General features: G+C 43.7%; 2 protein-coding genes across 6 annotated transcripts in view; both read right to left on the bottom strand.

The window, feature by feature from the left end:
• stxbp6 (syntaxin binding protein 6 (amisyn)) overlaps positions 1-2,997 on the bottom strand; it is a 93,454-nt gene extending 90,457 nt beyond the window's left edge. For both annotated transcript variants that reach the window (XM_080850716.1, XM_080850715.1), the window contains exon 1: positions 2,844-2,997. The gene's annotated coding sequence lies outside the window, so the exon portion shown is untranslated. The remainder of the gene's footprint in view (positions 1-2,843) is intronic.
• Positions 2,998-12,029: 9,032 nt separating this feature from the next.
• fermt2 (FERM domain containing kindlin 2) overlaps positions 12,030-16,417 on the bottom strand; it is a 47,260-nt gene continuing 42,872 nt past the window's right edge. For all 4 annotated transcript variants that reach the window (XM_080850680.1, XM_080850681.1, XM_080850682.1 and 1 more), the window contains 3 exons: positions 15,916-16,040; positions 15,280-15,421; positions 12,030-14,723 (listed from right to left, as the gene is read on the bottom strand). In XM_080850680.1, coding sequence (XP_080706806.1) covers positions 14,550-14,723; positions 15,280-15,421; positions 15,916-16,040 — 441 coding nt within the window. In that variant the 3' untranslated portion in view covers positions 12,030-14,549. The remainder of the gene's footprint in view (positions 14,724-15,279; positions 15,422-15,915; positions 16,041-16,417) is intronic.

The raw sequence follows: 16,417 nt of genomic DNA, 5'->3' as shown, positions 1-16,417 counted from the left end.
CTAGAACTGTCCCTCTGTCACTACAGAGAGATTCTATTGAAAGTGAGATCAGTCAGTCAGTGCGGGCACATGATGGCAGCACTCCGATCCTATCCGATTCTCTCCATGGGGTCTCCATGGGGGGTTAACTGCTCTATCTCAAAGCACATGGAAGTGACAAATCTAGATCAGTTCAAATCAAATGCGGAATGTTTACATCTGCTACCATTGATTATACAGTAAATACGTTGTGAAATGAAACAAAACCGTTGATTATGCAGTAAATACGTTGTGAAATGAAACAAAAACACACCACAGTTAAAGTTGTATTAGTATTGATTGATTCACATCGATATGAATGGATTACATGACTAACAACGGGTGGAAAAGTAATATGAAAATATTTGTTCACTGAATTAGCGCGTTCTGTCCCAAACAGTTGCGTTCCAGTTTCTAAGTTTCAGTTTCGCTTTCAGTATTTCAACGTGAATGAGAGGGAGCACAAGAACTGAGCGTCTAGCAGCGTTTATCATATCATATACATTATATATGATGCATGTATATGTCTGTGGGCACGATCTCAAGCACGTGCAAAAGTTGTTGTTGTCCAATTTGAATCAGATACGAGAGACACATGCGCGCCCAGTCCAATTACCAGCGGAATCGAATCGTGTGTCCAGGGGTTTACATCGGAGTCCAGTCGGACTCAAGTCGGACACAATGAATCTAGTTCTGGGGAGACACATGTGTCCAATATCCAATTTAAATCGGACTGAAATCGGAAATTGGATTTCCACACTGAGTCTCTACTGAATAAAGCAGGGCTTTTAAATCGGTGTTATTTAGGTATTGGAGAGGTTATCCTTTGAGGTGTGTGTGTGTGTGTGTGTGTGTGTGTGTGTGTGTATGGTGTGTGTAGGGGGAGTGAGGGGAGGGGTGTACATGCTTTGCCATAGGGCAGGTGTGCGTAGTCAGAAGGAGGTACAGACAGTGGGCAACTTTAAAAAGATCAATAACAATAACATTTTTTTTACTAGAATTGATATTTCCAAAGGTCTATAACAGAGCCCCACTCTTAGGAGAACATGTTCCAGCTTACCCATAAAACAGACCTGGGCAAAGTGCGGCCCCAGGGCCATTTGCGGCCCCTTGACTGTCCCTGACTAGCCCTCGGAGGTCAATGGTAAATAAGGAAACAAACGTTAAACGATAAAAATTGATATTACTATTAATTTGTATACCTATACTATTGCATTGCAAGCTTGATCTCGTGTGTGTGTGTGTGTGTGTGTGTGTGTGTGTGTGTGTGTGTGTGTGTGCCATGTGTATTGGTCGTCTGGGCACACCTTTAATACTGCAAAAATATGCTAATTTTTCATGCTGAATTGAGTTCAGCCTATTGGTCCGGCCCTCCACAACAGTCCCACTATCTCATATGGCCCCTTGGGGAAATTAATTGCCCACCCCTGCCATAAAAGGAACCTTGCGGCAAAAGTGTTGAAAAGGGCTGAGAGAGTACTTCATAGCTAGTTCTAAAGCTAACGCAAGCAGGTTTCACAACACTTTTTTCAGACTGAATGCAAACCATAGGTTCCTCAACGGACAAACCTATTCAGTTAAACCCTCCTCCAACCCACTTTCCCACACCACACTAACTAACTGACACATGAAAATCTCCCAGCTGTTTTTGCATTGGGGTCCTCTAGGTCTGCAGAAGGAGCCCAGAGTTAAATCACCCAACGAACAAAGCCCCCTATGAGCAAGGACACCTGTGAAAAACGCTGGGTGGTCTCATATTGGGCTTTAGGGATATGCTACACATAAGAAAAAAAAATGGCCAGTCGATATGATTCCAAATCAGGTTCAGCACGTTGGATACATCTGGCAAATTGGAGAAAATAAATACTGTATGTTCCAACAGTCCAAGAGAACTAACAGTGTGGTACCTTAATTTTACCGCACAGCAGGACGCAACGTATAAGCGCATAAAAACAAACGCCATGCTGCCAAAGAACACTGAAAACTTGCACTGAGAACTCCTTTCATTTTAGTGCGACATCTAACGACTCACAACTCCATACGTTCTGATTTCCTACTTTTAAAACGAGCTTGTATAATACGAGAACACGCTGTTTTGCAGCCTGTCTTTGATGACGACATAGGCTACACATCGTTTGACTTTCCACGGTGATGTTTACAATTTGCATAACAGTTGGCTATTTAGCAAAGTTGAAGTTCTGCGAATAAAAAGGCAGGCACTCATGACGTACAAAACAATCGTATATTTGTGCTGTCACACCAAATAGCGCAGTATATAGTCGGGTCCCTCCACGGGACGTGGGCTACAGTCCTTTTTATAAGAGGGGTGCTTCTTGTTTTGCTGATCCCTAAAGGAAAAAGGATGGATCACCGTCCCTTACCACACACTAACTATTCGACAGGGCCACCTTTGAACGATAAGCCCTTAAAGTAAACTTGATTGTATTTATTTTGTCATTAGCATGACGTTCAGCCAACATGGAATCATTAATTTACGCATTCACGCATTTACGTACATTCCTTAGCAACATTCCTTAACAAACAAAAGTGGGTTTTCCCCCGATGAAACCTGTAACTACGTGTCACAACTGATACTTATTTGTAGACTGAAATTGTCATTATAACTTGACAATTTTGCCAAACATACAGATCACTCATTTGCAGTAGGAACATTAACCTTCTAACAGACCCACCGCTTTTGAGTTTTCAGCACATTATGTAAAGTAAACACATCACTAAACAAACAAAACTTGCGTAAAACTAACTGACAATATTTAGACGCCATGCTGCCCTAGACAAGACACAAATAGGAATATCATACTAACCTTCCACTTTTGGGAGCAGTTCAACGTTGTGTTCCACGTGTGGCTCAAGCCGTCAAGCCTTCAAACGTCAAAATTTCAACACTGCCCCAACAACTTCCAGCTGCCAGAGTGATCCTGTTATCTACTGAGAATATAGAGTCGCATTTCGCTTAAAAATGTCCCCTGTTACCCCCGTGTCCGCTCAACAACTCTGTTCCTTGGCGTTATCAGCTCTAGAAACTCAGCCCTCTCTCTCTGTCTGCTACCGCGCCACAACTGCTGTCTCGGAGGGAACACAGTAGCAGGTTCGCACCATCTATCTGACTTCATGGAAGCAGCAGTCACGTGGAAGAGTTAGCGTTACCTAGCGTATGTGTCATATTTGGACATTCATATCCGGCCACGGGGAATCATAAACAATTCTTCTGGTCTTAGTCCTGGCTGAAGTATGTAAACTGCGTGTTTTATAAATAGTCGTGGAAATGGGCAACATTACGCTTGCGCACAGTTGTTTCACATCACAAGACCTTTTAGTGGGGTAACCATGCGTGAGTCATGCGTGTGCTCTTTTGCAGATGTTTAGAACAGGGAGAGCTCACATCAAAAGAGACGTTTGAGATTTTTTTTGGAAAGTTCCAGTCTCAGAGGCACGCAATCTTCATTTTCACCCGTGCTTGTGGTTCGAATTAGCAGCTGCAGTTTGTCGGCCAGCACTCCACAGCAGCAGCAACGGCGCCAGAGGAATTCACTGTTCGATGCTCTCGAGTGTGCTAAAGTGAAGTCAAGAACCAAGGCTCCTTTCGACCCCCCGACCCCCCTCCCTCCCCTTTACAGACGAAAAGAACAGAGGCAGACATGGATTAAAGGCTTGACAGAGCCCATGGTTCCGTTTCAAATGGAGAGAACAATGTAGTATTTGTGTAGCCTGTAACACAAGAGGATGGTGTTAGGCCTACAGTGTAACCATTCGAGGAGAGATTGGGGATAGTTTGGACTTTAATTTTTGGAAGGAGGGCATGAGAGTGACCCAGTTGCTCCTTCATCTGCTACAGAAGGCCACTTCTGAAGAAATACCTGATTACCCCCTGTGACGGTACTGACCCTAACTCCGCCTTAGAAGCCCAAAGAATGTGTGTGTGTGTTTGCGAGAGAGAGAGAGAGAGAGTGTGTGAGGGAGAGAGAGGGAAAAATACAGAGCGCGCGGTTGTATGTGTGTGGAAAGGGGGGGGGGGGGGGGGGGGGAGTTTGTTTTTCCCCAGGCTTTCCCTGTCTGGTTTTCCCTGGTTCCTTGGTTCTTAGAGCATAACCCTCCAAAACCCCCTGAGTGGAAAATAAAAACATCTTACTCTACTCTATCCATGACTTCAGTCCTGCCCGCAGAAGCAGAAAAAGCCATGGCCTCTCAGGGGTAGAGGGATAGGCTACGTGAACATGGCCCCTTCGCCTGCTGCGCCTCAACACTAACAAACCACTCTTCTCAACCAGATGGCTACACACTCTGCACCTACATACAAACTTCAAAGTACACATACACACTTGTATGCAGACACATACACTCATTCTTATGCACATACACCCAGACACACACACACACACATACACACACACATGCATACACATTTATGTAAGTGAAAATATCTATCAAACACACTTATACACATCCAGCACACACGCACAGGTGTATACATTTACTCTATGTTTATAAAGACATCATACAGTACACAGCACAAACATACAGTATATAGACATTCAGTACAGACACACCCAATCACAGACACCTGTTCATACACACTATATACACTCTCACATATCCACACGGACACCTGTCACAATATACACTCACACACATCCACACACCCACTCCTGCCGCTGAAAACACTGGGCCAAGCAAAAACAAATAAACACTTTTATTTAACCAGCACAGATGTTCCCTTCCCAGTCAGAGGCTTTTAAGGAGCAATGTTATGTTTGCTCATAGTCATAGTTCATGCAATACAATGCGTGATCATATTCCTTTGGGGCTTCATATGCTCTATAAACTCTGGACTTTGGCCAAGCGCAAGATATGAGGATGTCTATGGTGCATCTGACGGTGTCTCTGTCATTATCGTAGAGTCAGGCTGGTGCAGCCTGCATTGTGGGAAGCACAGTGCCAACCTACACTTGGGACCCACAAGGACATTGAAAGTTGTCCTGTTAGCAGGGAGGCTAAAACCCATGGGTCCCAGTTATGGTGGCAAGGAAGAAACCACCTCGAGTAGCACCCAGATCAAAAAGGGGGTACCCATCTGCTTGAGGCCGGCCCTGTAAAGATTTAGAAAAAGAGGGGGGGGGGGGGGGGGCAGGAGGGAAGGGAAGAGAAGCATCTATCACCTGATTTCAATCTTGTGTGTGAAAGTCTGTTTTTGTATTCATATTTAACATCTCTTGTAACAGGTTGAAGCATTCTGGGCATAAAGATTGAAGTATATTCCACTTCACTGCACCCCTGTTCAATACATCAACAGAAGCTCTGTCAATGAACGTCGACGTCTGTATATCACTAGATGTAATAGGATCCCATCGCTGCATGCATATTTGAATAACCAATCGATCCAGAGTGCTTTCTGAATATGAATCACAACTCACACAAGTGCATATCTGCAATTGATGCACTTGACCTGGCTCATGACCAATACAGAGGTAATTAACAAATAATACCTTTGGATGCAAGGCTGTGCAGAGAGGCAAGGCTGTTTCTTGATGTTTTGTCAGTATGTAAATAAAGCGCATATGGGGTTGAACACTATATGGGTTTGGGATTGATACACTGTTTCTGCAAACTGTCATTTTATGCCTTATGATCTTTATAATGTGTAGAGCATGAGATCTTTCCCTTTGAGATAAGGAGAGTCTGTAGCATATTACCTTGTTTGAAATAGATTGTATAGTCATTTTAACTACGTAAAACACATCTTACAGCCAAGAGCAAAAAAAACACTACCATGAACACTACCATGCTGAAACACTACCATGGGGCAGCCGTGGCCTACTGGTCAGGGTTTTGGGTTGGTAACCGGAGGGTGGCCGGTTCGATCCCCGACTAGTAGGAAAAATGTGGGCGGAGGAAGTGGTAGAGCACTGCTTTCCCATCCACGGCTGAGGTGCCCTTGAGCAAGGCACCTAACCCCGATCACTGCTCCCTGGGCGCCGCCAATGGCAGCCCACTGCTCCGGGTTAGTGTGAAACGTCACTTCACTGGATGGGTTAAATGCAGAGGTGGATTTCAGAGTGTGTGTGTCTACACCACCTCTGCCATAGAGAGGACTTTCACTTTCAAAATTATTGCTCAGCTGAATTGGCCATAGGAGCTCTGTTGGAATTACATTTGGGCTCCATTTATCAGGAAAATAATTAAAGTCTTTTCAGTCAGTGATTAATAATTGGCCCCAGGCTGGATTTAAAAACCAATAATTCATTAGGCAAAGACAAGGATTTCAAGTTGCGCATGAGGCCAAGCTCAGTGTTATGGTCACTAGAGGTCATCCATTCATCAGTTTCTACAATGAAAAACCGGACAGGCCCAACCCCGACCGCAATTAAATATGCACTTTATTTATGTAAACAAATAAAACACTTCCTGGTGCTCAGATAACCGATGTTCCTTTCACTTGCACAATGCCTGTATCTGCACTCAAATATCCCCTTTTGTGTAAGCTCAGATAGCAGCCAATTAGGCAAAAGATGATAAATTGGCGGGAGCTCTGTTTCCAGATTCCAATCCAAAACAGGTTTGGTAAACTCCAGCAGATGTACTGTATGTGACTCAGGGAAGCACTACTCAAGAAGATTTATTTTGCTCCTAAGTATTCACTCTCTTGTGTTTCTTGGTAAGTAGTTTTCTCAAGTCAAATCTTTGAGCCATTATAATTTATGATACTAAAACTCTAAACAGACTCCAAGCTATTTCCACAATACCACAATAGAAAATAATCAGTACATCTGTCTATATTGACCTAGTAATTTATTACAAATACTGTTTATAGCCTACAAAGTATTTCTCAACATAATTTGTGCACTGGCGTTATCCATTCTAGCCACCTCTCTCCAGAGTACCTCTCTTCTGCTCCCTGCGGCCGCTAACCTGCTCCCTGCTCTGGCTCTTATCTGGTCAGATAACCTTCAGAAAACAAAAGCGAAAATGACTGCAACAACAATGAAACTTTACTTTTGTCAATATTGATCCTCTTATTTCTTAGAAACACAGGTGATGTGTATATGAAGTATTTACCTCTGTAATATTTCTTGACATATCTTGTGCAGTTAATCTGCCTCTCTCCAGACTACCTCTGCCTCTCCTTGGCATCTATTGTTGCTCAGTGAGAGGTCACATAGCGCTAACCCCTGCAGGCGCTAACCTGCTCCCTGCTCTCTTTATTGCTTCTCTGTCAGCTAACCTTCAGAGGCTGCTAATTTAGCCAATCAATGACCTGTCGCCGGGAGCATTAGGTAGAGCAGGGGATCCAATTCCGTTGCCAGAAGTCCAATTTGGCCTTTATGACTGCCTGAGTGAGAGGCCTGGGGTGCCTCATATCGACATGAACCAGGGCAGCACTCACATGGCGAGGCAGAAACGCCATTATGACCAGCAAAAGAGGGAAGGGAAATCTCTGTCTATTTATTGTGTGTAAAACTGATCGAATGCCTTTTCAGGGGCTGGCGTGTGGTAAATCATGTCAATATCCCACGCTATTTATGTACAGTCATTCCTCAAAGATTTATATCAGCCCAGACAGCCAGGCCTTTCTCCTCAGGAGACTAGGGTGGTCCTTATTGTGTCACTTTCAATTCTGCAACACAGATGGCAAGTGTTGAATGTCTTAATGTATCTTCAAGAGACAAGAGGTTGGCGGGGCAGTTACAGAACTATCTGGCTAAATAGATCCTTCCGAGAAAGTAGCCGACAATAAATAGATCTAAACGTACTCTTCATTCAAAGAACATACAAACGATTCAAAACAATCTTTTTGTTAACAAGAGTGCTTCGTGTGTTTGTATTCCTTGGCTGCTGGCCTGTTCTTTTGAAGCTCAGGCCTATGTTCCTGTGTCTTATTATCTAGTGAGCACTGAGCCTTAGGGGCAGAGTGAGTCAGGGGGCCAGTGTTTCCATACAGGGCCCAGATGAAGAGAGCTGTCTGTTTAAAGAGTACACCTTAAAACTAATCCTAACACAGGAAAAAAGTAATAAACAACTATATTTCAAGCATCAGTCAGGAGTGAGTAAGGCATGATATACAGGATGAAAATGAGCTTCTGAGAGTGAGACTAAAAGACCTCATTGGTAACTTTGGGGATACGGGAAAACCCTGCAGTATTGTTTTCACTTTCACACTTTGACAAAAACAAGATGTCCAAACCACTGTCCATCCCTCACCATCATTCAAGGGCCAGGAAATCATCTTTTAAGAGTGTCTGGAGTCTCAGCTTCGATCCGTGACGCCACGGATAGCGCTGCTGGCAGACGAGACAGGCTAAGCTAAGCCCCATCCAGCATTGCACATGTCATGACCTAATCAACGTGGGACCCTGTCCACACCTGGTTTCTATCACGGGGTTGCCGTTACTATCAGGCAGTATGTCAAGGTTGAGCGGGTGGGAGACGGACGGGGTCGAAGGTCTTCGTGTCACCCCGCGATGAGGTCTGCTAATCAGACACGTGGGGGAGGCGAGAGGGACAGGAGGATGAGTTGTGAGTTGTTTATCCCGGTAACAGCCATGGTCAGTGACAGCAGTGGACATGGCATCCTTCACCAGCTGATGCCTGTAACCCCTCCAGAGCTCAAGATGGAGGGGCATCTAATAGACGACCCAATCACAAGATATCTTTGAAAAGCCCCACTCAACCCTCTCAGAATCTGCCCCTTCCATGAGGGCCTCTCTGCAAAGTCTTGATTGGATGGAGCTATGCTTTTACATTTTTAGTCCCATAGTGGTGGCAGTTAATTCATTGCACCATTTCCCTCTGAATTTGAAACATAATCTGCAATTCAATTTTCCAAAAGACAGTATAAACATAAATAAATAAATAAAAATGACTGTTTGCCTGCCAAAAGACTGCTGGCGTCAGGCTAAATTCAGCAGGGACTGTGGGCTGCACACACATACACACACTCACACACACACACACACACACACATACATACACACACACACACACACATACATACACACACACACACACACACTGAAAAGTGTGCACTAAACACGCAGTGAGCAGGCCAGTGAGCTGCATTTGTCATTGTGAGAGTAAATATCCTGTAAGAGTAACAGTGCAGAGGGTTGGAAGATCAGATACAAACAGACTAAATGAGAGTTGTACGTTTGCTGGACAATGTGGGAAATGTTAGCACCTAAACCTAACATGTATCCTAAAATATTGATACAATGTCTAACTATCTGAATAAGATCCAGCTCATAAGCACATACACTTTGTCCTCTAGTTGATTCCACAGAACACTAGTCTGGCCATGAAAGATAAAGGCTACTTTTGCTCTAAAAAAAGATATGATGAATGATACGATGTCGCCTGGTAGCTTTTGCCTTTATCTGCTAAGTTTATGGGTGATTATTATTTCCTTTATTCGTCAATCCTCCCTTCCTCCCCTTCTTTCTTCTGATACATCCTAGTCTCTCCCTCTGAATAAAATATGAAGGAAACGAGGAAGGAATGCAATGAGGATGGAGGGATCAAGGACAGACAGAAATGAGAAACGAGATTAGCTACATGGCACAGTAGCATCACTTCTTGCAGAACATAACGGACCTGTCATTATATACAGCAGATAACAAATCAAAGACTTTAAGATCAATCAAAACATACATTTGACTATAGACTATGTCATTGTCATCAGAGAGGCAACAAATAACCATTAGGGTTGTTGCAATGATTGAACCTATATTGGCACAGATCTACATTTAATTTCATTATTCATCATCATTATTTTCTTTCTCCATCATGCCAAAGGCTAATATCACAATGGCTGAGGTCTACTTTTAAATCTATGAAATAGGCTAAATGCTATTACATGAATTCCAACCTAAGTAGAGTACAGTAGAATTATTAAATACAAGTTATTAAAGGGCAAAAGAAAGAAAATGTATGTTAGGAAGGAAAAGCCTAAATTATTTTAAACAAACGAGCTGGAGAGAAGAAACATGCAAATAATAGTATTGGATGCACCTTGAGTTAATCTGTTTTTTTTTTTTTTTTAAGACATAGCGGAATAGTTCACCGGCCACACATCTGCAAAGTTTGATTGATGGCTGTCACAGGGAACATTCTAGGCCCCATTCCAGGGACCAAAAACACACAGTGTTCACGCATCTAAACACCATGTTTATTTTCATTTCACCTCACCTCAGGTAAGTACTTTTTCTCTCATGCCTCTCCACTCTCTTTTCAAATGCTTCACTCATCTTGGAATGAGGCACTGGGCTTAAATGGTCCAATTTGCTCTCGTTGGACTCCATTGAAGTGTAGGGGAGACCAAGTCTCTTGCAGGGAAACATGAATCAAATGCCCTTTTGGTACCACAGTGAGAAGGGGGGGGGGGGGGGATTTAACCTTCTCACAAGCCCCATTTCCAGCCAGTGTTTTGGTTTATCCAATCTGGGCTACTCTAGAAACATGATGGCGCAATATGGCAGACTCCATGGAGGAGGACCCACTCCCTATTTAGACCCAATCACAAGAAGGGCTCATTCTCAGCTAATGAAAACACAACGATTTGAGGTGATCATACACTTATGAAAACATAGAAATGGAATAAACTATTCATAATTATCAATAGATTGCCACTACCAATTAGACACAGTGCCTTAGTGCCTTTAATGCACCAACAGGAGCAGCACTCCTGATGTCATTGTTTGTAGAGCTATACAATGATAATACAGGCTATCTATTTCACATTTGGACAGCTCCAATTAGCACCAATGGTGAGAAACAGTCTGACTACTAGTCTATATCATGTTGACACAGGCTCAGATTTCCTAAACCAAAGGCCTTGCAGACCTGAAACAGCCTGATCAGTCTCTTCCTCAAAAAATGATTTGTTTTTTAGGAAAAACAAATCATCCCAAACCCACACCCTTAAATTATAGACTAAATCCCTGTGTTCGTTTATAACCCTTTCACACTTTCTGGCTCTTCAGCTCAGGAGCGGGATGAATCAGGAGTCTAGCACGGACACTCCTCGCCACCTAGCCCGTGGTGACCTCTTTTACATCACCATCTCGTTCCCGGAGAAACCGCAGACACTGACAAGCAACAGAGGGTTCCGAGCATTAGCGTGTGGGAGTACAGCAATACACACCCGTACTGAAACATTCGCCCGGTGCAGAGAGGGAACCACAGGGGACAAGTAATGCATTATGTTGTTTCAACACACTTCTTATAACTAGTAGCCTACTCTAGTCTCGTAGAGAGCGGCATTTTATAGGCGCATGAAAGCCCACGGCTTACTGTCCTTGAGAAAACTTCCAGAGGCGTCAGAGATGACGATCGCCCCTCCCAATACAAAAAAAGTTGTCCTTTCCTTCACCGTTTTCCTTCAGACAACGAACATCGCCGCATGTTGCCGTGGCGCCACTAGACGGCAGGTGTGCTTAGAACACGTTACCATCTCCAGGACACCTCCGACTCCGTCTGTGTCCCCATCAAGACAGTCCTGCTCCGCGGGTGACTGACAGCCCGTTAGGTAGCAGCCCAGACGCTGAGCTCACCTATCGTCAATCTGCCATTTTGCTCGACAAGACAAATTTAAATCTCAGCGGTGATCTGTAAAACTTCAATTAATGTCAAGATCACAAGTGCAGCAAAGAGGAACAGCCAAACGATTCCAGACTGCCCTCTACTGGTCAGCCCAGGTTAAACCAGCTTGTTCATGAAACGAGGCTCTTTAGTTGACCACTATTGACCAATTTGGTAACGCTGTGTATGAAGACGGTACATACACGTTGACCAATAACTTCGTTCCAAATGTAATGGTGAGTAATTAGAGGAAAAGGGTATATACTAATAATATCTAAATAGTATTGAAAAATCGATTTTGAAACACAACAGACAAAGTGTGCCACTTTTTCATTACAGGCCACACATTAAACACATTAAAACATTTAATGTTGAAAGAAAAGTAGAGAAAAAAACACAACAGGGGGACGACGTTTTTGCGGTTTAAATAAAAATTATTTTTTAATTTTTTAAAATAAATGCATTTTTACAGACTAAATCAGCAGGGCATGCTTGCGCTGCTGTCTGTGTACATCAGTGGCAGAACAAAACAAACTCTGATACAGGAGGGAACCCATGGCCTAAGCAAGCTCTTCTCAATTGAATGCAGTGGCAATTTGTCTCAAACTCCAGGGTCTTGAGGACCTCTCAGAATGAAAGGCGTATCAATACAATACCTTTCTATTGGAACAAATATTAAAATAATAACCCACCAGGAACTGAAATTCTTGAAAATGTGGTCAGCAAAAAAAAAAAGAAGAAACGTTTAAAATATTAGCATTAGGCTGGCGAAGATTGCCTCACGCATAAAACTAGCAACAGCAGCAGAAACAAAAGGTTTGCAGGCAGAGGAAGATTACACATTTGTTATGATCACAAGGCCAAGAAAAAAAAACAATAAGCAACTAGCAGATATACTTCATTTTAGGTGAAAAAGCATTACAACCTCAGAACCCAAAAAGCTCTTTCTTCATACATATAAATCAAAATCACCGTGACAAAAGTCAACGGTGCAGTGTCTCCTGGAGTTTGAGACAGGTTTGTTTCTTCATATATATCTATATATACTTCTATCTTTTATAAACTCAGTAAGACGTTTCCATTGGCAGGCGCACAAGTTTAAACCACACAATGCTGATAGATGGCTTTTTTTTCCTTCTCTTCTGGAACAAACAAACATACTTCCAAAAATCAGAGAGAGAAAAAGCAGCAACACAAGAACAACTGTACAATTCTATAAAACCTGTAATGTTTTTTTTACATTAGTTACAAAAAAAACGAATAATTCCTTTAGCGTTCCTTCATACTGAGAGAAAATGGACATCGTATTTTCATTTAAAAACTTCTGACCTTTTGCTGGTGCATAACAATAAAATGGTTGTTGAATAATACTATATGGTGTGCTATTAAGAGTGGCAAGAACAAGTAACAGGCTGTACTGGGGAGCTAAACATGGGAACCGTCATGACCATCTTTAGTATACAATAAAGTATACAGCAGTGGCCGTTCTGGACCTTGACACGAACCGTTACAGGTTGTGCACGGACCACATCTACAGCGGTAAGGACTGCTCCATAACTTCAGCAGCCTAAGGTGGGGAGGCTAGTGACTTCCTTCTGAAATCGTGAAGTGTCGGTTTCCTGTTTCTTCATCGTTACCACAACAGTGACTGATGTTTGTTCAATCTCAAGTCACATGTAGTGCTGAACATGCATACAAAATGATTAAAACAGGTGTGAGATATACGGGAAGGCGGGATAAAAAAAAAAAACGTCAACTTCAGAAGCAACAGCTTATTTGCGAAGGGACCTTCATTACACCATCGAAGTGCTATCAGCATGACTTCATGAGGTCAAGAGATTAAAAAAAGGAAAAATATAGAGTAAAGTTACAAAGCATATCCATCAATTTTAAAACAAAGCCTGAGTCACTGAAGCAGGCCACGAGGCAACCACTGCACCATAGGAGCAGGGGGTGCAGGACATACACACACAAACACACACCCACACCTCGTGCACGCATATTTACTCACACACATTCACTCTCCCTCACAATCTCTCTCGCTGGTCAGTCTCACACACACACACACACACACACACACACACCTCTTTTCAAAGATAGGCAACGCAGTCTGTAGTGTATCTGTATATGGGACAGATTATAATGAGGAGACACACCTGTCAGCGATGGTGTGTGAATCACAGGGAGGCGGCACAGTAATTACACACAACTCCACCGACACACCAACGAGCACCAAGGATGCCAAAGATGGCACGCAATCCACACTCTCACACACACACACACAAACACACACACACACACACACACACACACACACACAGCCTACATTAGCACGAAGGAACGCAGACCCAGTCGGTCAAGAATAAATAGCTGGCGTTCCACTGTTCTCTAGCAAACACTGTAAGGCAAATGTGTCAGACCACATCGCTACTTCCAAATTCCGGACAAAGATAGGACATTGCAGACGTTCCATAAAACCAGGAACACGTCTGCCGAACTCAATTTCAGTTTGCATAAAAGCTTTCCTACTCACAAGGAGGTGGTCTGAGTGGGATTTGAAAGCCTGCAGGCCCTAAGGCAAAGCAATGGACTCAAAGCCTTCAAAGAGTAGCTGCTGTCTTCATAGGGCATGCTCTGGTCATACTATACACAGGAGACTATCTGCTCCGGTTTCTTTTCAGTCTGGACTGCCTTGTTTAAATTAATATTAGTGTTATGATTGCGGTCAAGAGCATTAACCGATGCTGAACGGCAGCTTAATGGCAGCTTTTAGAGAAGATCGCCATGCAGTGTCACGTACACCAGTCATGGAAAATAATAGTAAAAAAAAAAAATAAAAAAAAATCAACCAAAACAAAAAAACAACAACAAAAACAAATCAACCCCTCCCTTGTCCTAAACCCCCTCCCCCTCTTCCTGTTGGCAGGTTTGGAGTGCGCTTAGATCCACCCGCTGGTCAGCTTGAAGAACATCTCCTCGTCCAAAGACTCGTTCTGGTCCTTGGCGCGCGTGGACAGGAAGATGTAGCCGCCGATGAACTCGTGCACCACCTTGCAGTCCACCTCCGTGCATATGAACGACAGGCTCGGCTCATCCGCAAACTCCACCGTCACCTGGGGAACAAGAGAGATGCCCAGTCACACTACAGAGCCACGCCTGCCAGGTGGAGAACAACCATGCACTCACGCTCTGGTTCTCATTCAAAAAATGATGCTATGGGAAGGAATTGAGAAGGTGGTTTTGGTCAACTTGAACGTCATTAGGCGTTCCTCGAGCTTTGAGCAATGCATCATAGAGAAGAAGATGACACTCAGAGGGCCCATCTACTTGGAATATCTTTCCCATTTGGAAAACCGATTCAACTCATTTCACCCAGCATCCACCCCGCCCGCATACATAACACTAGTGCAACAAAACAATATCTTAGAGGTTTGAGTAACCACAAAATGGATTTATGGAAGTTTAAAAAGATGATGTAGTATATTGATGATGATAAAATATTGTAAAATAGGCGAATAAACATACAATCTTTAATTTAGTATGCAATTTTATAATGTAATATAGAGATATTTATATAGGGGATTATTTTCACATAATTATACTGAATGTAGATTTTTGTTTGACGTGTAGGAGGCGAAAGCAGGCTTTAACTATAGAGGAGCACTGTACCATCTTGATCTCCCAGTTGACGTTCCACTGCTTCATGTTGGCGAACCTCCAGGTCTTGATGGCATCTCCGTTGCTGGCGTCCATGCGGATCAGACGATTATAAGTGATTCCGATCAACTCGTCTCTCTTCCCGCCTTGGAATCTGACACGGACAGAGCAGAATTCCAGACTTAACCACTGCCGCTTAGTGAGGAACGGAAAAGAACTCCGCCAAAGGGAAGTCTCTGTAATCTCACTTCAAATTTAAGACTGGGAAATGGAGCAGGGAAAACAATTGTGGATAAAAACTCAGCTTTCCAAGAAGAAAGTAAGCTTTTGGGGATTCATTTTGGAGCTGAAATGAACACATTCTGAAGAGACACTCTCTTTTTTCCCTCTCAAACAGGTCCATGTGTCTCAGACCACAAAAGCACTGAAGGGATAGCTCGAGTAGAGGAAGGCTTGGATAGAGAGAGAGGGCACAAGGGGGAGGCAGAGAGTGAGGACAAGAGAGAGGCAGAGAGAGAGAGAGAGAGAGAGAGAGCACAAGGGGGAGGCAGAGAGTGAGAACAAGAGAGAGAGAGAGAGAGAGAGAGTGAGAGAGAGTGAGAGAGAGTGAGAGAGAGAGAGAGCGAGGACTCCAGAGAAGGAACGTACTTGGCCAGGAAGTGGGTCATTCCAAACTCCGGCAGCGACTGCCATGCCTGGATGAAGCGCATCTTGGCCTCGATCAGGCTCATCTGGGCTACATTCTGGTGGGCCTCCAGGATCCGGGTCGAGATCTGGACCGGACACATGGGAAAGAGCAGGGAGACCATCACTTAATCACTGTCAACATCTTCATAATCATCATCAAGCCTGTCGACAATCCCCTTAACACACACACAAAACTAAATGTAAATGAACACACCCACACACACAACACCGTGAGCCCATGCCTTTAGTGCCTTTTCAGCCAAGCTCCTGATTGGTGGACCCCACCCTGAGACCAAGATGGCTGACAGCCTCCACCTGCCTCTCCTGCGTCCTATTGGATGGACTGCATGGAGAGGCCAGCTCGCCGCCCCGATGAGGGTAACTGGAGGTTAATCCCCAGCTAGCAACCAGAGACAAGCAGCAGCCCAAACCCCTCTGACCCATCCTTGACCCCTTGACCCCT

This window comes from Sprattus sprattus (genome assembly GCF_963457725.1).
Source record: "Sprattus sprattus genome assembly, chromosome: 13".
NCBI classification, from domain to species: Eukaryota; Metazoa; Chordata; class Actinopteri; order Clupeiformes; family Clupeidae; genus Sprattus; species Sprattus sprattus.
Note: the sequence above shows the minus strand (reverse complement) of the source record. Positions and strands in the feature narration are given on the sequence as shown.